Below are 23,949 nucleotides of genomic sequence, written 5' to 3'. Positions count from 1 at the left end.
CGTTACAACACCGAAACGCACGTTATCACAACAATAAACGAACTCAGCAAAGGAACACAGACTCAAGCTATGTACTGAGTCACCTTCATGCGACAAACATTATTCAGTTGTGTAGGAAAAATGGACTTAGAGTATTGCAGTTATTAGTATGGCACGTAAGCCTGTAAGGACAGGGTTGGTTCACCTGTGAGGGATGACAGGGTTGAAGGGGTGCCTCTGAGATAAAAATGCGTATAATGTTTTTCAAGGTTTTTAAAATGGAAAGATGGAAATATTGAAGGAGGACAGATGTGTGAACAGAGGTGCGGTCATCGTCATGCATGTTGTCAGTTCAGAGAGAACCAGGGTGTCTTCAATGGACAACAGCTGTTTTTACTCAGGAAAGAAGGAAGAGATGAGAGAGAGAGAGAGAGAGAGAGAGAGAGAGAGGAGACACTGAATATTTATGACTTTGGTCCATACAGGCTTCTCACCACATTTCTGTGGTTTCCAGGGGCTAATATTAGGTGACCAGCAAAAATTATTGAAGACATACATGCATGTGCTTTCAGAAAGTATTCACACCTCTTGACTTTTTCCCCATGTTGTTGTGTTATAGCCAGAATTTAAAATGTGTCTCTGGCCTACACACTATAGCTCATAATGTCAAATTTGACAAATTCATTAAAAATCAAAAGCTTAAATGTCTTGAGTCAATAAGTATTCAACCCCTTTGTTATGACAAACCTATATAAGTTCGGTAGAAAAAATGTGCTCAACAAGTCATAATAAGTTGCATGGATTAATAGCAATAACAATATTTAACATGATTAACATGATTTTTGAATGGCGACCTTATCTATGTACCTCACACATACAATTATCTGTAAGATCCCTCAGTCGAGCAGTGAATTTAAACACCGATTCAACCACAAAGACAGGGAAGTTTTCCAATTGCTCGAAAGAAGGGCACCTATTGGTAGATGTGTAAAAATTAAAAAGCAGACATTGAATATTCCTTTGAGCATTATGAAGTTATTAATTACACTTTGGATGGAGTATCAATACACCCAGTCACTACAAATATACATGCGTCCTTCCTAACTCAGTGGCTGGAGAGGAAGGAAACTGTTCAGGGATTTCACCATGACCAATAGTGACTTTAACGCTAGAGTCGATGGCTGTGCCCCCGTAGAATTTGAATTAGCATAATAAAAAAGGAGTGTGTTTTATTTACAAACATAGATCACAAAGCTCCTTACATTGTAAGCAACCAATTAACATGACATCATGAAAGGAGAGCAAAATAAAAGAAGAAGCAAGATCCTGAAAAAAAATGTCATGTTTTTCTATCACCTCCATAACTCTCCCTGTAACCTACCCCCACGCAGGGCTGAGCCCCCCAAATCACAATGACTCCCATATTCTTACCATAAAATTGAGGGGAAGACTATAGCCATATGTTCATCTTGTTGGAGCGTTTGCCAAGGTAAGCCAGGTGAAATGGTATGGCCCTGATGTCAACACATACTGTTGCTTTCGAGGGCAGTGGTTTGGACCCCGGGACCTATTGGGGGTTTTAGCCTTCGACCAATCAGAGGCTGTGAGTATCCCAAAGGTCCGGCCTCAAGAAGCCATGCCAGAGCTGAGCGATGAGGTAAGATTGACATGGCTGGAGTCCTTAATGATATTAGTAATGCATTTAGGAGAACCCATTATTCAACGCGTGTGCACTAGTACTAAACAATTAATAAACCGTGGACTATTACCATTTCTATTAAGGGATGCTTCTGGATAATGTCTAAATATAAAACCATTCCTGTTAAAAAAAAGAGGGAGGGGACTGTCTTTTAGCAGCCAAGTTAGTTCCTATCAATCAATGTATTTTGGGTACTGTATTTTATTGTTAAAACAAATTGGGTACTGTTTTTGATAAACACCCCAGTCTCCCCATGAGAGTGACAGCAGAGCTCCCTGGCCCTTGCCTTCAGCCCCTGTTTTTAATCAGTCTGTCTAGCCCGCCGGTAGACAGAGAGGCCAACCAGGGCCCGATGGCGCGTGTCTGAGATGTCACGTCAGGCAAGTACTTCCTGTATGGCGGGGGCAAGGTTTCAGCACGTCATTTGTCACCCCTATGGGAGGCAGCGGAGGGCTGAGCCCGAGTCCAAGTCTAGCCAAGTCTGCCAACCCCTGGGAAAGCGGCAAGAGAGGGGAGAGGGGTCCTCGTACCCTAGAAGAAGAGGTCCAGTCCAACCGTTCATTCTGTGAGTAATAGGGGCTGGAGGCTGATAGGCCACAGGGTAAGGTGGGATTGAGACGTCTGTCACAGATGGAGATGTGCTGCAGTGTACCAGACCGTCACAGCCTCTGTCAGTCTTCGTCTCAGATCTGGCCATATTTCTGGTCGAGGGAGAGAGAGAGTGATGATAAATTACTGCTTTCTTGTAATTAACCGAAATGATGGAGGTGGCTTGTTTGGTTAGAGGGTGGAGAGAGGAGAGGAGGCTGGGGAAGGAGGGGAGAGAAGGAAGGGCGAGGATTGGGGAGTTTCCTGCCATGGCCCAGGTGAGGTGTAGCTGGGCCGGTCTGGACTGAGATGGAGGTGGGGGGTGGGGAGGGGGTGCTGCCACTGTTTATTTTCAAAGCTTCAGCTCTAGCTGTGCATTGGATGGGGAGCCACCCAGCCTCTCCCGACTACATCCCTCCCTAGTCTGGCCTTTTTCTGTAGTCCGACCCTTCTTTCTACATTTTGAGTAAAAACACCAGAGCAGGATGCAGGCGCAGACTCTCACCCTCATGGTCAGCCCCGTGCAGCACCCAAAATCAGAAAGGAATTAGTCATCAGTATAAGAGCACATGCACCACACACAGGAACGCATACACACACAGACCGTTGGGTCCCGGCCGAAATTACAGCATTGCGTTTACCTCGGCTACACAAACAAAGACAGACAATGTAAATATTGAATTAACTAATAATTTATTTGTCATTTACTATTTAAAGTCAGTGGTCATTGCATCAGAGGAAAATGTATAAGGAAGACTTCATAATAACACAAGTGAAGAAAGGGGGGTGCATGGGGCGGAAGGCAACACCCCAAGGCAGATGGACAATGTCTGTGTGAGTAGTGCACCATACGTTAACTCTGTGGCCACTAACTCACTTTTCCTCACTTTCCATGTGTGTGTATATCTCTTTGTTTTAAAAGGTACTAACGAAGGTATTATTAACAAACACATTCATTCACAAACACACTTTCTCTCGCTCTCCCTTCAAGCTCTCACACACACACCCTCGCTCTCTTTCACACACACACACACACACACACACACACCTACCTGTGGACATTATAAATACTGCTAAAGGAAAACAAAGACAAAACCAAAACAAACAGCTTGGTAGTGGACCCCGGTTCCACTACCAAGCTGTTGGGCTTGTTAACGTAAAACAACGGGATGACTCACCCTATGAAGACTGCAAAATGGCTTTCACTCTAAACATCGGCAGGGTGTAATGAAGATTGTTACAGTATCTCTAGTCCAATATTCAGGGTGGCACAGATCAAAGAGGAAGAAAATGGAAACGGAGTGTAGTGATGTTTGCAATGCTGGATATGATTTATAGCCTGGTCCCAGATCTGTTTGTGGGGTCTTGCCAACTCCTATGGCAAATTACCATAGGAGTTGGCAAGACAGCACAAACAGATCAGGGACCAGGCTATATGATGAAGTGTTGAAGTTCATACTTGAGCAGCTAGGCCCTGTAGACAGTGCAGTATAACCCTGTGAGGAAGCAGGTTAGTTACGGGTGGAATCTGAGAGGGGTTCTGGACATCCATCAAACCTGCCAACGCTATCCCCATATATCAGGCCAGGAAATAGTGGCTACTGTAGCAACACCTGTTAGACAGCTTGTCATGGATGGAAATACATGAATAATCAGATGATTTGGTTCTGCATTTTTGTGAAACTCCATCTCTGGGAATTCCTTTACTTCTACTTGGAAATGTCAGTGGTTCTGTCTGACCTCGTTACTGTTCTAAGAAATACAGTGACATATTACACCAACATTTACGGAAAACAACCTAGTTCACTTTGGTTATGGATAGGTTTTGGATAGGTTTTCAGAGTACTGTGCTACACAAATGTTGAACTAACATCGTAGGACGCAAACATTGATACATACACTACATGACCAATAGAATGTGGACACCTGCTTGTCAAACATCTCATTACAAAATCATGGGCATTAATATGAAGTTGGTTCACCTTTGCTGCTATAACAGCCTCCAGTATTCTGGGAAGGCTTTCCACTAGATGTTGGAACATTGCTGTGGGGACTTGCTTCCATTCAGCTAAAGAGTATTAGTGAGGTCCCTGATGTTGGGCGATTATGCCTTGCTTGCAGTCAATGGTCCAATTCATCCCAAAGGTGTTTGATGGGGTTGAGGTCAGGACTCTGTGCAGGCCCGGTCAAGTTCTTCCACACCCATCTTGACAAACCATTTCTGTATGGGCATCGCTTCGTGCACGGGGCATTGTCATGCTGAAATAGGAAAAGGCCTTCCCCAAATTGTTGTCACAAAGTTAGAAGCACAGAATCGTCTAAAATGTCATTGTAGCGTTAAGATTTCCCTTCACTGGAACTAAGGGGCCTAGCCCGAACCATGAAAAACAGACCATTATTCCTACTCCACCAAACTTTATCGTTGGCACTACGCATTGGGACAGGTAGCATTCTCCTGGCATCCGCCATACCCAGATTCGTCCGTCGAACTGCCTTTTAGTGAAGTGCAATTCATCTCTCCAGAGAACGTTTTTCCACTGCTCCAGAGTCCAATGGCGGCTAGCTTTACACCACTCCAGCCGACACTTGGCATTCCGCATGGTGATCTTAGGCTTGTGTGCAGCTGCTCGGCCAGCCATGGAAACCCATTTCATGAAGCTTCCGAAGAACAGCTCTTGTGCTGACGTGGCTTTGGAACTCGGTAGTGAGTGTTGCAACCCAGGACAGACAAGTTTTACGCGTTACATGCTTCCGCACTCGGCTGTCCCGTTCGGTGAACATGTGTGGCCTACCACTTTCGGCTGAGCTATTGTTGCTCCTAGACGTTTCCACTTCACAATAACAGCACTTACAGTTGACCGGGGCAGCTCTAGTAGGGCAGAAATTTGATTAACTGACTTGTTGGAAAGGTGGTATCCTATCATGGTGCCATGTTGACAGTCACTGAGCTCTTCATTAAGGCCCTTTTGTCTATGGAGATTGCATGGCTGTGTGCTCAATTTTATACACTTGTCAGCACTGGATGTGGCTGAAATAGCCAAATCCACTAATTTGAAGGGGTGTCCACATACTTTTGTATATATAGTGTATGAAGGAGGACCCACAACCATTACCCATAAAACTTAGTCTAGACAGACACAATTTGTGTGAACAAATTCTAAATCCATTCAGTTTTTTTGGACTGACAATATTTAGTAAACATTCTTCGCTGCAACAACATGATCTCAGAAGAAAGTACAATCATACCATGTGTTTGTATGTAGTTTTTACAGTTGGCATTGTCTCATTTATAGACACTGAGTGTACAAAACATTAGGAACATATTTTTGATATTGAGTTGCACCCCCTTTTGCTCTCAAAACAGCCTCAATTCGTCGGGGGATGGACTCGATTCGTCAAAAGCGTTCCACAAGGATGCTGGCCCATTTTGACTCCAATGCTTCCCACAGTTGTATGAAGTTGGCTGGATGTCCTTTGAGTGGTGGACCGTTCTTGATACACACAGAAAACTGTTGAGCATGAAAAAAAGGTTCTTGACACACGTAAACAGGTGCGTCTATCACCTATTACCATAACCTGTTCAAAGGCACTGAAATATTTTGTCTTCGCTCTCAATGGCACACAATCCGTCTCAGGGCCTCAAAATCCTTCTTTATCCTTTCTACACTGATTGAAGTGTATTGAACAAATGACATCAATAAGGGAGCATAGCTTTCACCTGCATGGAAAGAGCCTGCATGTTTGTACACTCAGTGTGGAAAACTCTAAATGAAAACAGGACCTACACCACTTAATAAGGACTGCAGCTGACTTCTGTCACTTATCTAAGACACAGAAACACACGTTACGGAACAGAAGGGAACAGAGGCCTGACAAGGAGAGAGGGAGAGACACTTCTGAGGGGCTTGAAAATGTGACAAACCAAACATAGCACTGCGGCTCACCAACCACTAGCATTACATTACTGCTCGCTAGAATGACCCCTTAACAATGTCTTTACCTTGTACGCTCTTTTTAAATAAATGAAGTAAGGTCAAAGACAAACATCAGCATTAAGAGCAAACAGACGTTCCTTTGTGGTTTCGTTTCTGGCCTGATTTTCTCATTTTCTTGATTAAATGTAGGAACAGCCTGATGCATTATTGGCAACAGAAGAGAGGGGTCAGGTGTCGGCAAGATGACGAAGGGTGTTTCCTCTGGATTGTGATGTTAACATTTGTTAATTCCTTGCTCTGCTTATTGTAACTTTTTTCTTTGCATCGGACAGACCAGCAAAACCACAAACATGCAAATGTACAAAAAACATGTAGCCTGGAAGTTTCCGGACTCTTTTGTCAATAAGCTACAGTTGAAAAGGTAGAGCTAAACCTTTTTCTGTTCTTCATGAAATGGCACTCTTTGTTTTGAGCTCTTCTCTTGGCAAGCGATCACTAGTCCGTCATTGGACACATCGTCAAAAGTGGTAGAAAAAGAGAAAGACAGAAATAATAAACATATTGGTCACACAATGACATGTGACCTTTTTATCAACCAACACAGGAAGACATTATGCATAATATCCTCCTGAAGTTTGGGGTATTGGCTGTTGTTCTGTTCTGAAGCGGGCTACTTTCCACTCTGCTGGAGTCGCTCTCTCTCCCTCTCAAAAAAAAAAATAATATATATATTTAGTCAGATAATGATGCATGGTTCAATTTCCTGCTCTTGGTGTGATGGCTGGCGGGGGGGGGGGGTGCATGGGTTCTGGGACTTCACTTAGATAGTGAGACAGTGGGTCGGTAGGAGTATAGGAATCTGAGAACAGAATTACGTGAATATAGAATAAAGGAGAAACATTATTAGAGTTTAGAGTTAGTCCGTCTCTAAGCAGTGTCACTGTCTGTCTATGACTGGATCTGTAGAACCAGTGAGTGAGTGGTGGGGTCATTGTCAACAGCTGTAGCGTGTAGACTAGAGTGTAGCAGGTGCCTCTGTCTGAAGTTATGTATATACTGCAATGGCAGTGGTGGTAAAAGTGAGGTTTGGAGGTGGAGAAGGCCCCTGTTGGGACAGCCCTTGTTGTGGTGACGATCCTCTGTGGACGAGGATGCAGCCGTTGTGGGGTCTGGTCCAGAGATGCTACTGCAGAGAGTTGATGTCTACATATCTTACATATGGAATAAGAGTACAAGGCAAAATGGCCTCTCTAGGCTAGTAATCTCAGTTGCGTAGAACAAGGTGGGGGTTTAGAGACAGTGAAACAGTGGTGGAGTAGGCAGACAAGCTGAGGTTGTGCAGTTTTTCTTTTCATTGGTTGCAGCCTGCATGAGGGACTTTGCTACAACACAAAAAAATCTGTCTCTCTCTCTCCGATTATCCGAGCTCCATAAATACTCCTGGTACAAGAACGGAAATGTGAACTCTGATAGTTTCAAAACACTAAAACATGGTGACAGGAGGGGGGACTAAAGCAGTCTGAAGGGGGGGTGGGGGGGTTGTGAGTGGGGCAAGAGTGGACATTTCTGCTGTCGTTGTCATTTCGTACCCTTTTTAATGGTCCCTTTTTAAGGCAGACCAATAGATAAGAGTCCCATGTTTAAAGCACAAAATAAAAATGAAGTAGTTATATAATATACACAAAGTGGTCCTTAAACAGGCAAAATACATGCAGTCTCTGTAATGTGCAGTGTCCCCGCTTTGGGGTTCAGGGTTTTTAGGGAGTCGGGGGTGGGGTCATGTTTGTGAACTAGCTGAGAGCTAGGACAGGGTCATGGGGGTAGGAGTATGGGTGGGGGGTGGTGTTGGATGGGATGTGCTGCTCTCTCTCCCATCATGCTTTGCTGCACTTGCCGTTCTTCTCTTTGCGCTGGAACTTCCGGAGGCGCCGTGTCCAAATGTCTCTCCATTGGATGACCAGGCTGTTCTTATCGGCCAGGAGCCCTATTCGCTCTGCTCCTGCAGTGGCCCCTATGGGACCCCCAGGCACAGAACCCCCAGGCCCGGTCTCGCTAGTGCCCATAACCAGGAAGCGCTTGCTCATCTGGATTTTTGGACACTTGCAAGCCAGGTCCTTCATGTGAATCCACAGGACGTTGTCACCCCGTTTGAGTGGCTCGCCACGGCTCTTGTAGACAGACACCACGCTGACAGAGAACTTGGCCCAGTCGCCCACCGTCTCCATGTCCAGCACGTTGACTTGCACCGCTGACGAGACACACAGACAAACCAACCATTACAACTGATGCAGGTACAGTACTAACAAAAATGAAAAACTAATTGAAAATACTATTCAAAAGCCAGTAATAACATAAAAATCATGTTTTGGAGTGCTGGGTTGATAATTCACTGTTATAAGTCACAGATCCAATATGGGTACTTTCTTTTTTCACCATATTCACCAATCATGTTTGATAAATAAATAGGCTGTATTCGTCTGTTCAATCACTCACCATAGTCTTTCTTGCAGTATTTCTTCATGTTGATTTTCAGATTCCCTTTCACTGGTTTGCAATATGACTCACAATCTGCCGATAAAAGAAAGAGTACCTTTTACACACACAAATAGGCAGTCTCACGTCTCGAAGTCACGTCTCGAAGTCCGGTCTCACGTCTCAAAGTCCGGTCTCACGTCTCAAAGTCCGGTCTCACGTCTCAAAGTCCGGTCTCACGCCTCGAAGTCCGGTCTCACGCCTCGAAGTCCGGTCTCACGCCTCGAAGTCCGGTCTCACGCCTCGAAGTCCGGTCTCACGCCTCGAAGTCCGGTCTCACGCCTCGAAGTCCGGTCTCACGCCTCGAAGTCCGGTCTCACGTCGCGAAGTCCGGTCTCACGTCGCGAAGTCCGGTCTCACGTCTCGAAGTCCGGTCTCACGTCTCGAAGTCCGGTCTCACGTCGCGAAGTCCGGTCTCACGTCGCGAAGTCCGGTCGCACGTCGCGAAGTCCGGTCGCACGTCTCGAAGTCCGGTCGCACGTCTCGAAGTCCGGTCGCACGTCTCGAAGTCCGGTCTCACGTCTCGAAGTCCGGTCTCACGTCTCGAAGTCCGGTCTCACGTCTCGAAGTCCGGTCTCACGTCTCGAAGTCCGGTCTCACGTCTTCAAAGTCCGGTCTCACGTCTTCAAAGTCCGGTCTCACGTCTTCAAAGTCCGGTCTCACGTCTTCAAAGTCCGGTCTCACGTCTTCAAAGTCCGGTCTCACGTTTTCAAAGTCCGGTCTCACGTCTGGAAGTCCGGTCTCACGTCTGGAAGTCCGGTCTCACGTCTGGAAGTCCGGTCTCACGTCTGGAAGTCCGGTCTCACGTCTGGAAGTCCGGTCTCACGTCTGGAAGTCCGGTCTCACGTCTGGAAGTCCGGTCTCACGTCTGGAAGTCCGGTCTCACGTCTGGAAGTCCGGTCTCACGTCTGGAAGTCCGGTCTCACGTCTGGAAGTCCAGTCTCACGTCTGGAAGTCCAGTCTCACGTCTGGAAGTCCAGTCTCACGTCACGTCTGGAAGTCCAGTCTCACGTCTGGAAGTCCAGTCTCACGTCTGGAAGTCCAGTCTCACGTCTGGAAGTCCAGTCTCACGTCTGGAAGTCCAGTCTCACGTCTGGAAGTCCAGTCTCACGTCTGGAAGTCCAGTCTCACGTCTGGAAGTCCAGTCTCACGTCTGGAAGTCCAGTCTCACGTCTGGAAGTCCAACTTGCTGGGGATAGTTACACACTTACACACAAAACAGGACATTGACAGATATAGGGACTATTACGCACATAACAAGACAATAGTTACACACTGGAGATCATAAAAAAGTGAAGATGGTGACATGGTTACATTTTCAGAACTATTACACACTTAAGACTGTTTCACATTAGAAGTTGGAATACACATTAGGAATCATTACACGCAGCAGGCTTTTGCACACTGAAAACACACACAAAGAGTGTTTTCAATTAAATGCACATATCACACGCACGTAGCACACACACATACACACCAAGAGACACAAACATACACACGCACCCACACACAGGCCCGCAAACACACACACACACGCAATCACACAAACGGCCGCATGCGCACACGCACACACACACCACATGTGCTGGGGTTCTGAGACAGGCGCCTGGATAGAGGAAATGTTAGGTTTGGTCGGGTTAGTTGGAGTAAAATACGACCTTAGACAAATCACATGTAAGCCCCTGCAATAACCGGTGGGGGAGTCGCGGCCGGTGAAATATTACAGAGGGGGGGAAAGTGTTCCGTTTGACATGTCTTCCTGCCTTTCTGGGGCCCAGAGAATAGACAGCGTGTATGGAAGTGGTCATGGTTGGATGGCTGGGAGACCACGACCAGAAAGCGACCGCTGTACGTGTACGGAGGAAGAAGCTGCCCTGTGGTCGATGTGTTTCTCTTGACCATGTTTAGTGGGGGTTGCATCAGAGGTGTGTAAACTAGAGAGGTTGAACAACTTTTGCAGTTGATCGACTCCATACATACTGCAGTACGGATTTGATTAAATTGAACCCATAGAGATCTATATAGGACATCAGAAAACACATGACTATTAAAATGGCCTATTGGCTTTGATGTCACTGCAGTGGGAGTTGTGACAAAAGGACAAAGGGTCAAGCATGTTCATTAAACCACCTCTACAGTACTAGTTTTGCCTACAGTTTGTGATTATAAAAGGATGGTGTACTTTAATATGTGGTTTGGGTTGAAAGGTCACAGAGGGACACAGAGTTTATTCAGGCTTTTGAAAGGGACACACGGAAAAGTCCAGAAGACACCAGGTTGCATTTACAGCTAGCGTAAAAATCGCAAAGACACTGAGCCCGGGTATCTGCGAACTCCTTGGTCTCCCTCTCTAGCTGCCTTCAAAGTGAAAACATTCAGAAGTTGTGAAGGGAAGTGGTCTCGCCCTCCAAAACCAAACTAAATAAAAGTGATTGCTTGCAGGAATGTGGCCCAAGAAACGGTTTCTGGGTAAGTCGCATACGCTCGTTTTGCTGAGGGCTTGGAGAGAGCCGGAACAGACTAGGGCAGGAGGAGGAGGGGGAGGAGGACGAGGGAGGAGGCCGAGGAGCCAGTAAAAATGTCAGGGAGGCTTGGCCCATATATATCAGAGTGATGGACCTTTTATTAGTGACAAGCAGAGAGAGAGGCCAGAGCAGCTGCCTAGTGCCTATACCTCTCACTCACAGCAGCTTTCAATAAACCACAGTTAAACAAACCTGGATTAATGTGTGTGTGAGTACGTGAAAGAGAGAGAGTATTTGGTATGAGTGCGTGGGTGCGTGAGTTGTGGAAGGGGCGCATTGAATGAATTGATGAAGTAGGCCACACTGAATCTGTCATGGGGAGAGCTGAATAAATCTGTTGAATGTCGAACTATAGGAGTGGAGAGAAAACAGACTTAGTGATGTGGGAGAGCAGTTCAACCGGCCAGTCAAGTAGAAAAGGAAGGTTCAACCTGCTCCCTGGCTTTTAACCATAGGGGCTCTAAAGTGTTGTTTGTGTACATATTTGCTTGCGCGTGTGTATGTACGGTATGTATATAAGGTCTTATTTTTCTTAAAACTGCATTGTTGGTTAAGGGCTTGTATGTATGCATTTCACTGTAAGGTCTGCACCTTTTGTATTCGGTGCATGTGACAAATAACATTTGATTTGATAGACACTATATATAAAACAAAGTATGTGGACACAACTTCAAATTAGTGGATTCGGTTATTTCAGCCATACCCGTTGCTGACAAGTGTATGAAAATCGAGCACACAGCCATGCAATCTCCATAGACAAACATTGTCAGTAGAATGGCCTTACTGAAGAGCTCATTGTCAATAACTTCTGGTCCGCTATGTCTAATACTAAAGTCTCTAGGTATTGCTCACCTGAGGTAGAATACCTCATGATAAGCTGTAGACCACACTATCTACCAAGAGAGTTCACATCTATATAATTCGTAGCTGTCTATTTACCACCACAAACCGATGCTGGCACTAAGACTGCACTCAGCGAGCTATATAAAGGGCATAAACGAACAAGAAAATCCTCATCCAGAAACGACGCTCCTAGAGGCCAGGGACTTTAATGCAGGCAAATTTAAATCCATTTTATCTAAATTATTTTATTATTATAATTATTTTTTACTTTTACCCATTCTCTCCAATTTCGTGTTATCCAATTCCAGTCTTGTCTCATCGGTGCAACTCCCGTACGGACTCAGAAGAGGCGAAGGTCGAGAGCCGCGCAAACTCCAAAACACAACCCAACCAAGCAGCACTGCTTCTTGACACAATGCCCACTTAACCCGGAAGCCAGCCGCACCAATGTGTCAGTGGAAACACAGTGCACCTGGCGACCATGTCAGTGTGCACTGCGCCCGGCCTGCCACAGGAGTCACTAGTGCGAGATGGGATAAGGACATTCCTGCTGGCCAAACCCTCCCCTATCCCGGATGATGCTCGGCCAATTGTGCACCGCCCCATGGGTTTCCCGGTCGTGGCCGGCTGTGACAGAGCCTGGACTCAAACCCAGATTCTCGACTGGCACTGCTAGCACTGCGATACAGTGCCTTCGACCACTGCGCCTTAGGCCACTGCGTCACTCAGGAGCCCGGTTTTACCTCATTTCTACCAGCATGTTACATGTGCAACCAGAGGGGGAAAACTCTAGACCGCCTTTACTCCATTACAGGCAGCATCTGCACCGAACTAAAGGTTAGAGCTTCCGCTTTTAAGGAGGGGGGACACTAATCCGGATGCTTATAAGAAATCCCGCAATGCCCTCAGACGAACCATCAAACAGGCAAAGCGTCCATACAGGACTGAGATTGAAGCCTACTACACCGGCTCTGAAGCTTGTCGGCCACGAGCTGCCCAGTAACGCGAGCCGACCAGACAAGCTAAATGCCTTTTATGCTTGCTTTGAGGCAAGCAACACTAAAGCATGCATGAGAGCACAAGCTGTTCGGGACGACTGTGTGATCACGTAGCCAATGTGAGCAAGACCTTTAAACAGGTCAACATTCACAAAGCTGCGAGGCCAAAGAGATGACCAGGTCGTGTACTCAAAGCATGCGTGGACCAACTGGCAAGTGTCTTCAATTACGTTTTAAACCTCTCCCTGTAAGTCAATAATATTTAAACAGACCAAAAAAATGTCCTGTTCCCAAAATAGCGAATGTAACCTGCCTAAATTATTAATGCCCCGTAGCACTCACGTATGTAGCCATGAGGGTGGCCTAGTGGTTAGAGCGTTGGACTAGTAACCGGAAGGTTGCAAGTTCAAACCCCTGAGCTGACAAGGTACAAATCTGTCGTTCTGCTCCTGAACAAGGCAGTTAACCCACTGTTCCTAGGCTGTCATTGAAAATAAGAATTTGTTCTTAACAAATAAATAAAATAAAAAGTGCTTTCAATGGCTGGTCATGGCTCACATCAACACTATCATGCCAGAAACCCTATGGCATGTTGTCCAATGGCACGTTGTGTTAGCTAATCCAAATATATGATTTTAAAAGGCTAACTGATAATTAGAAAACCCTTTTGAAAACTGTAGAAAGTCTAGATTGAGAAACAGACGCCTCACAAGTCCTCAACTGGCAGCTTCATTAAATAGTACCAGCAAAACACCAATCTCAACGTCAACAGTGAAGAGGCGACTCCGGGATGCTGGCCTTCTAGGCAGAGTTGCAAAGAAAAAGCCATATCTCAGACTGACCAATGAAAAGAAAAGATTAAGATGGGAAAAAGAACACAGACACTGGACAGAGGAACTCTGCCTAGAAGGCCAGCATCCTGGATGTGCCTCTTCACTGTTGACGTTGAGATTGGTGTTTATATATATCGTTGAGGTCAGAAGTTTACATACACCTTAGCCAAATACATTTATGCAATGATACCAAATACTAATTGAGTGTATGTAAACTTATGACCCACTGGGAATGTGATGAAAGATATTAAAGCTGAAATAAATCACTCTACTATTATTCTGACATTTCACATTCTTAAAATAAAGTGGTGATCCTAACTGACCTAAGACAGGGAATGTTAACTAGGATTAAATGTCAGGAATAGTGAAAAACTGAGTTTAAATGTATTTGGCTAAGGAGTATGTAAACTTCCGACTTCAACTGTATATGCACATCTGTGTGTGTGTGCCTGCATGTGTGTCCATGGTACCCTGGTACAGTGGCCAGCTGTGCAGCCCATGATATCAGTGGTGAAACTCTGGCTCAGGGCCAGTGTGTGTTTTCCCATGAAGAGTCACTTACTGATGGGCATTCACCTGGAAACCCCCCCATGAATTGCCCATTGACCCAGAAGAGCCGCGGCTGAAAACACACAATCACATGCATTGGCGGCTCTGGTTACTCTTGTTCCCCTGTCCCTATTCACAGCGCGGTGACAGGGACAAATTGCAACTACCACCCCCTTGAACACACACACACACACACACACACACTTTCAGGTTTTGAGTTTCTGAGGGCCTTATGAAGGAGGAGAGGTATGTCCGTCTATGGTGGGCTGGGCGGGAGGAGAGAGAGAGAGGGATGGATGGGACATTTGCCTGTATGTTGCCTACTTCTGCAGAGATGAATTGACGATAAACAATCTTTCTTGTTTGTCACAGTAGAAAAACACTTTCCCAGGGAAGCAGAAACACAGTGTATTGTGTGTATTGTGTGTGTGTGTGAGGGTTACAAGCCCAAGCAGAGATTGGGTTGGTGTAAATCAATCAAATCAAATCAAATGTATTTGTCACATACACATGGTTAGCAGATGTTAATGCGAGTGTAGCGAAATGCTTGTGCTTCTAGTTCCGACAATGCAGTAATAACGAACAAGTAATCTAACTAACAATTCCAAAAAAACTACTGTCTTATACACAGTGTAAGGGGATAAAGAATATGTACATAAGGATATATGAATGAGTGATGGTACAGAGCAGCATAGGCAAGATACAGTAGATGATATCGAGTACAGTATATACATATGAGATGAGTATGTAAACCAAGTGGCATAGTTAAAGTGGCTAGTGATACATGTATTACATAAGGATGCAGTCGATGATATAGAGTACAGTATCTACGTATGCATATGAGATGAATAATGTAGGGTAAGTAACATTATATAAGGTAGCATTGTTTAAAGTGGCTAGTGATATATTTACATCATTTCCCATCAATTCCCATGATTAAAGTGGCTGGAGTAGAGTCAGTGGCATTGACAGTGTGTTGGCAGTAGCCACTCAATGTTAGTGGTGGCTGTTTAACAGTCTGATGGCCTTGAGATAGAAGCTGTTTTTCAGTCTCTCGGTCCCAGCTTTGATGCACCTGTACTGACCTCGCCTTCTGGATGACAGCGGGGTGAACAGGCAGTGGCTCGGGTGGTTGATGTCCTTGATGATCTTTATGGCCTTCCTGTAGCATCGGGTGGTGTAGGTGTCCTGGAGGGCAGGTAGTTTGCCCCCGGTGATGCGTTGTGCAGACCTCACTACCCTCTGGAGAGCCTTACGGTTGAGGGCGGTGCAGTTGCCATACCAGGCGGTGATACAGCCCGCCAGGATGCTCTCGATTGTGCATCTGTAGAAGTTTGTGAGTGCTTTTGGTGACAAGCCGAATTTCTTCAGCCTCCTGAGGTTGAAGAGGCGCTGCTGCGCCTTCTTCACGATGCTGTCTGTGTGAGTGGACCAATTCAGTTTGTCTGTGATGTGTATGCCGAGGAACTTAAAACTTGCTACCCTCTCCACTACTGTTCCATCGATGTGGATGGGGGGGTGTTCCCTCTGCTGTTTCCTGAAGTCCACAATCATCTCCTTAGTTTTGTTGACGTTGAGTGTGAGGTTATTTTCCTGACACCACACTCCGAGGGCCCTCACCTCCTCCCTGTAGGCCGTCTCGTCGTTGTTGGTAATCAAGCCTACCACTGTTGTGTCGTCCGCATACTTGATGATTGAGTTGGAGGCGTGCGTGGCCACGCAGTCGTGGGTGAACAGGGAGTACAGGAGAGGGCTCAGAACGCACCCTTGTGGGGCCCCAGTGTTGAGGATCAGCGGGGAGGAGATGTTGTTGCCTACCCTCACCACCTGGGGGCGGCCCGTCAGGAAGTCCAGTACCCAGTTGCACAGGGCGGGGTCGAGACCCAGGGTCTCGAGCTTGATGACGAGCTTGGAGGGTACTATGGTGTTGAATGCCGAGCTGTAGTCGATGAACAGCATTCTCACATAGGTATTCCTCTTGTCCAGATGGGTTAGGGCAGTGTGCAGTGTGGTTGAGATTGCATCGTCTGTGGACCTATTTGGGCGGTAAGCAAATTGGAGTGGGTCAAGGGTGTCAGGTAGGGTGGAGGTGATATGGTCCTTGACTAGTCTCTCAAAGCACTTCATGATGACGGATGTGAGTGCTACGGGGCGGTAGTCGTTTAGCTCAGTTACCTTAGCTTTCTTGGGAACAGGAACAATGGTGGCCCTCTTGAAGCATGTGGGAACAGCAGACTGGTATAGGGATTGGTTGAATATGTCCGTAAACACACCGGCCAGCTGGTCTGCGCATGCTCTGAGGGCGCGGCTGGGGATGCCGTCTGGGCCTGCAGCCTTGCGAGGGTTAACACGTTTAAATGTCTTACTCACTTCGGCTGCAGTGAAGGAGAGACTGCATGTTTTCGTTGCAGGCCGTGTCAGTGGCACTGTATTGTCCTCAAAGCGGGCAAAAAAGTTGTTTAGTCTGCCTGGGAGCAAGACATCCTGGTCCGTGACTGGGCTGGGTTTCTTCCTGTAGTCCGTGATTGACTGTAGACCCTGCCACATGCCTCTTGTGTCTGAGCCGTTGAATTGAGATTCTACTTTGTCTCTGTACTGGCGCTTAGCTTGTTTGATAGCCTTGCGGAGGGAATAGCTGCACTGTTTGTATTCAGTCATGTTACCAGACACCTTGCCCTGATTAAAAGCAGTGGTTCGCGCCTTCAGTTCCACACGAATGCTGCCATCAATCCACGGTTTCTGGTTGGGGAGTGTAAGCAATGTGGTGAAAATTCCACCTAGCCTATCAGAGGGCAAGGTGGAACTGCTAAGCCTATCAGTGGGCTAGCTGTGGTCTGGCAGTTGGGCTGATGAGATGACACCACAACTGTCACGGCCGAGCTAGACATTGAAGTTATTGTAAGTTCCCTCCTATTGCAATTCCTTCAAGTTGAGACCAATTCTGTCTTTGGCTCACTGTAGTGTTTTTTGGGGGGACTAAAACACTACAGTGAATACTACAGTAAAGTGTGAAAAAACACTACAGTGAAAATTATAGTATATATACAATAGTATACGATAGTATTTGTTCATGTGGGTTGTGAGAACTTCCAGGCCTTGCAGCACATATCTTCTGCCCTAGGCCTTGCAAAGTGGACCGTATCTCAACCCAACTGTGAAAGCTGAGGAGGGGTTGATGTAGTTGTGGGAGGTATATCTGTGGTCGCTGCAGCGTTGAGTTATGTCGTTAAAGCCGGTGATGAATCACAGGGCTGTGATTCCACGAGGCAAAAGCGTTAAAAAACGGGAGGGGGGATAATTGACCCAAACTGTTGGTCGCCAACACTCAAATCACCCCCCCCCCAGGTTTTAAGACAATGGAACATCCCACTTGGATTAAGAGCAGTCATGGAACATCAAAATAGAAACACAGTTAGAAAGGGATGCCAGAAAAAGGGTGTTTATTTTCTCCTACACAGGTGTCAGGTGTGAAATGAGCCTGGGGGAGTAACTGACCTGCCGGTTCCTCTGTGCTGCTGCTGACCATGGCTGTAGGGTTCACCACTGGGATCTCTGAAACACATACACAGAACAACAGAGTTTTAACAAGAGCTTTATGGAAAAAATGTATGTCCATATAGTTGATGTAGACAGACATTGCTTTGGCCATATGCCTACTGTTTGCATATGTGGTCAAGCAGATTCAGTATGCCTGAATTCAATCACAGTTATTTGACATAGGAGGAAGACAGGAAGGAGGGTGTAGGTTGAAAATATCTACGTAAATACACAGGGATAAAGATAGTGATATTGGCACACGCACACACGCTTTGTGGAAATATACTTTGAATCGAATTCTCTTCCTCTGAGAACTGTAGCACCAAACAAACATATTGTGCAAGATATCAATGTATTTTAAAATGGAAATATCAGACAGATGGCAAAGGAGGGAGCCACCTATAGTAGTAACATCTTTAGACAGATGCAAACTCCCTCAATACGCCTGATTAGCTCAACCAAAACCCTTCGCCGGTCTCGACCACAGACAAAACAATCCAATCCTTAAGGAATTCCCTCCAAAACAAGGGTCATTTTTCAATACAAATGCTAATACAAAAAAAAAATGCTAATGCTAACAACAAATCAACTGCCTCAATGATAACAACAGGCTAATTGGACGCTGGCTTAGCATTGTTCGCGTGCACCCAGAGGGACTTGCCTTTCGACTGGGGAGTTAGAGGGACGATGAACCGGGTTGGAGTCAAACAAACAGACAGGGGGCTTCCTTGGAAAGAGTGTTTTGAGAGGCAAGTGGCAGTTGTCTCGCTTTGAAATTATGGACACCCCACGAAGAAAAAGAAATAGGGCATTGAGCTTTGGAGTGCTTGGTAAAGGCAGGGAGGAGAGGAGAGCAGCTGGTCAGAGGCACGGTAAGCTGTGGGCGTGCCCTTTGAAGGTGAAGAGTTGAGGGGTAGATATTCAGATGAAAAAGGGATATTGAGATGAGGGGCAGTGGTATCATACTAATTGGGCGTTAGCAGTCCTGGGCTCTGTGTCTTACTGTGTTAGGGGGCAGAAGGGCTTGACCGGGGACAGATGGATAGTACCAACAAAATGGAGGGAGTTTTGGGAAGAGATTCCTTCGTACATGCACGAGCTGACAGACACACACACACTGAGGCCAATAAACACACTCTCCTCATTGGGTGTCTTCAGTGGCCCTGGAAAGTGTATGGTTGGTTAGTTGGCCGTGAGCGCCATTGTTTTCTCCTTTTTGCCCTCCACCATCTGCTCTGTAACACCAATGTGAAAGCAACAACACAGCACCATGTGGCACGGGGTGGTATAGCGTAGCAGGGTACGGCATAGCTTGGCATGGCACAGCATGGTCTGTTGTGGCTTGTTCAGGGTTACACAAGTCTGGTGTGTGTGTGTGTGTGTCTGGGTCATTGTGCCAAACCACATGGCAGAGCACGATGGCAAGCTACCCTCCATTCCCCCAGCCCGCAGGTGGTGGACAAGTGGTCCGATTCATACATAAAAACACACACTCACAGAGCACGCAACACACAAACACACACGTGACTGTACTAAAGCCTGAACGGTAAACAAGTACTGGGGTCTCAGAGTAGCACTGATCTACACCAGAACAGACCAGACCACCATGATGTGTGACTGATGCCAGATTGGAACCTTTCTATCCCTACCTTGCTTTCACCAGGGCAGGTTAACTGAGAACACATTCTCTTTTACATCCCGGCCAAAGAGTGAGCAAATGTTTCTGGGGTTATTGTCTAAGGCATCGAAAACTCTGACTTTCTCTTTCAAACACAGGCAATGGTGTTATCTGGCTATAGAAATGAGACCGGGAATGAAACAGGTGTACCTGCCATATTACATGTGTGGCTCTAAACATGGGCATCGTACATGGTTCATGGTTTCTCCAGTATCGTACATGGTTCATGGTTTCTCCAGTATCGTACATGGGTATGGTTTCTCCAGTATCGTACATGGGTATGGTTTCTCCAGTATCGTACATGGTTTCTCCAGTATCGTACATGGGTATGGTTTCTCCAGTATCGTTCATGGTTTCTCCAGTATCGTACATGGGTATGGTTTCTCCAGTATCGTTCATGGTTTCTCCAGTATCGTACATGGGTATGGTTTCCCCAGTATCGTTCATGGTTTCTCCAGTATCGTACATGGGTATGGTTTCTCCAGTATCGTACATGGGTATGGTTTCTCCAGTATCGTTCATGGTTTCTCCAGTATCGTACATGGTTATGGTTTCTCCAGTATCGTACATGGTTCATGGTTTCTCCAGTATCGTACATGGTTCATGGTTTCCCCAGTATCGTACATGGGTCATGGCTTCCCCAGTATCGTACATGGGTCATGGTTTCCCCAGTATCGTACATGGGTCATGGTTTCTCCAGTATCGTACATGGGTCATGGTTTCCCCAGTATCGTACATGGTACATGGTTTCTCCAGTATCGTACATGGTTCATGGTTTCCCCAGTATCGTACATGGGTATGGTTTCCCCAGTATCGTACATGGGTCATGGTTTCCCCAGTATCGTACATGGGTCATGGTTTCCCCAGTATCGTACATGGGTCATGGTTTCCCCAGTATCGTACATGGGTCATGGTTTCCCCAGTATCGTACATGGGTCATGGTTTCCCCAGTATCGTACATGGGTCATGGTTTCTCCAGTATCGTACATGGGTCATGGTTTCCCCAGTATCGTACATGGGTCATGGTTTCCCCAGTACCGTACATGGGTCATGGTTTCCCCAGTACCGTACATGGGTCATGGTTTCCCCAGTACCGTACATGGGTATGGTTTCCCCAGTACCGTACATGGGTATGGTTTCCCCAGTACCGTACATGGGTATGGTTTCCCCAGTACCGTACATGGGTATGGTTTCCCCAGTACCGTACATGGGTATGGTTTCCCCAGTACCGTACATGGGTATGGTTTCCCCAGTATCGTTCATAGTTTCTCCAGTATCGTACATGGGTATGGTTTCTCCAGTATCGTTCATGGTTTCTCCAGTATCGTACATGGGTATGGTTTCCCCAGTATCGTACATGGGTATGGTGTCTCCAGTATCGTACATGGGTATGGTTTCTCCAGTATCGTACATGGGTATGGTTTCTCCAGTATCGTACATGGGTAGGGTTTCCCCAGTATCGTACATGGTTCATGGTTTCTCCAGTATCGTACATGGGTCATGGTTTCCCCAGTATCATACATGGGTCATGGTTTCCCCAGTATCGTACATGGGTCATGGTTTCCCCAGTATCGTACATGGGTCATGGTTTCCCCAGTATTGTACATGGGTCATGGTTTCCCCAGTATCGTACATGGGTCATGGTTTCTCCAGTATCGTACATGGGTCATGGTTTCCCCAGTATCGTACATGGGTATGGTTTCTCCAGTATCGTACATGGTTCATGGTTTCTCCAGTATCGTACATGGGTCATGGTTTCTCCAGTATCGTACATGGGTCATGGTTTCTCCAGTATCGTACATGGGTCATGGTTTCTCCAGTATCGTACATGGGTCATGGTTTCTCCAGTATCGTACATGGGTCATGGTTTCTCCAGTATCGTACATGGGTCATGGTTTCCCCAGTATCGTACATGGGTATGGTTTCTCCAGTATCGTACATGGTTCATGGTTTCCCCAGTATCGTACATGGGTCATGGTTTCCCCAGTATCGTACATGGGTCATGGTTTCCCCAGTATCGTACATGGGTCATGGTTTCCCCAGTATCGTACATGGGTCATGGTTTCCCCAGTATCGTACATGGGTCATGGTTTCCCCAGTATCGTACATGGGTCATGGTTTCCCCAGTATCGTACATGGGTCATGGTTTCCCCAGTATCGTACATGGGTCATGGTTTCCCCAGTATCGTACATGGGTCATGGTTTCCCCAGTATCGTACATGGGTCATGGTTTCCCCAGTATCGTACATGGTCATGGTTTCTCCAGTATCGTACATGGGTCATGGTTTCCCCAGTATCATACATGGGTCATGGTTTCTCCAGTATCGTACATGGTTCATGGTTTCTCCAGTATCGTACATGGATATGGTTTCCCCAGTATCGTACATGGATATGGTTTCCCCAGTATCGTACATGGGTCATGGTTTCCCCAGTATCGTACATGGTTCATGGTTTCTCCAGTATCGTACATGGGTCATGGTTTCCCCAGTATCGTACATGGTTCATGGTTTCCCCAGTATCGTACATGGTTCATGGTTTCTCCAGTATCGTACATGGATATGGTTTCCCCAGTATCGTACATGGATATGGTTTCCCCAGTATCATACATGGGTCATGGTTTCCCCAGTATCGTACATGGTTCATGGTTTCTCCAGTATCGTACATGGGTCATGGTTTCCCCAGTATCGTACATGGTTCATGGTTTCCCCAGTATCGTACATGGTTCATGGTTTCTCCAGTATCGTACATGGTTCATGGTTTCTCCAGTATCGTACATGGGTCATGGTTTCTCCAGTATCGTACATGGGTATGGTTTCTCCAGTATCGTACATGAGTATGGTTTCCCCAGTATCGTACATGGGTCATGGTTTCTCCAGTATCGTACATGGGTCATGGTTTCTCCAGTATCGTACATGGGTCATGGTTTCTCCAGTATCGTACATGGGTCATGGTTTCTCCAGTATCGTACATGGGTCATGGTTTCTCCAGTATCGTACATGGGTCATGGTTTCTCCAGTAACATACATGGGTCATGGTTTCTCCAGTATCGTACATGGTTCATGGTTTCTCCAGTATCGTACATGGTTCATGGTTTCTCCAGTATCGTACATGGGTATGGTTTCCCCAGTATCGTACATGGGTCATGGTTTCCCCAGTATCGTACATGGGTCATGGTTTCCCCAGTATCGTACATGGGTCATGGTTTCCCCAGTATCGTACATGGGTCATGGTTTCCCCAGTATCGTACATGGGTCATGGTTTCCCCAGTATCGTACATGGGTATGGTTTCCCCAGTATCGTACATGGGTCATGGTTTCTCCAGTATCGTACATGGGTCATGGTTTCTCCAGTATCATACATGGGTATGGTTTCCCCAGTATCGTACATGGGTATGGTTTCCCCAGTATCGTACATGGGTATGGTTTCTCCAGTATCGTACATGGGTATGGTTTCTCCAGTATCGTACATGGGTATGGTTTCTCCAGTATCGTACATGGGTATGGTTTCTCCAGTATCGTACATGGGTATGGTTTCTCCAGTATCGTTCATGGTTTCTCCAGTATCGTACATGGGTATGGTTTCCCCAGTATCGTTCATAGTTTCTCCAGTATCGTACATGGGTATGGTTTCTCCAGTATCGTACATGGGTATGGTTTCTCCAGTATCGTTCATGGTTTCTCCAGTATCGTACATGGGTATGGTTTCCCCAGTATCGTACATGGGTATGGTTTCTCCAGTATCGTACATGGGTATGGTTTCCCCAGTATCGTACATGGTTCATGGTTTCCCCAGTATCGTACATGGTTCATGGTTTCCCCAGTATCGTACATGGTTCATGGTTTCTCCAGTATCGTACATGGGTCATGGTTTCCCCAGTATCGTACATGGGTCATGGTTTCCCCAGTATCGTACATGGGTCATGGTTTCCCCAGTATCGTACATGGGTCATGGTTTCCCCAGTATCGTACATGGGTCATGGTTTCCCCAGTATCGTACATGGGTCATGGTTTCCCCAGTATCGTACATGGGTATGGTTTCTCCAGTATCGTACATGGGTATGGTTTCTCCAGTATCGTACATGGTTCATGGTTTCTCCAGTAACGTACATGGGTCATGGTTTCTCCAGTATCGTACATGGTTCATGGTTTCTCCAGTATCGTACATGGGTATGGTATCTCCAGTATCGTACATGGGTATGGTTTCTCCAGTATCGTACATGGGTATGGTTTCTCCAGTATCGTACATGGGTCATG

General features: G+C 46.3%; 1 protein-coding gene across 1 annotated transcript in view; it reads right to left on the bottom strand.

The window, feature by feature from the left end:
- Window positions 1–2,948: 2,948 nt before the first annotated feature.
- The window catches only part of LOC109876190 (netrin-3-like), a 42,875-nt gene continuing 21,874 nt past the window's right edge, over window positions 2,949–23,949 (bottom strand). The window contains exons 4-6 of the mRNA XM_031805271.1: window positions 17,977–18,033; window positions 8,695–8,769; window positions 2,949–8,449 (exon numbers count right to left, since the gene is read on the bottom strand). Of these exons, the coding sequence (XP_031661131.1) occupies window positions 8,076–8,449; window positions 8,695–8,769; window positions 17,977–18,033 (506 nt within the window). The 3' untranslated portion in view covers window positions 2,949–8,075. The remainder of the gene's footprint in view (window positions 8,450–8,694; window positions 8,770–17,976; window positions 18,034–23,949) is intronic.

Source organism: Oncorhynchus kisutch, linkage group LG25, assembly GCF_002021735.2.
Source record: "Oncorhynchus kisutch isolate 150728-3 linkage group LG25, Okis_V2, whole genome shotgun sequence".
Lineage (NCBI taxonomy): Eukaryota > Metazoa > Chordata > Actinopteri > Salmoniformes > Salmonidae > Oncorhynchus > Oncorhynchus kisutch.
This window is presented reverse-complemented; position numbering and strand designations above follow the sequence as displayed.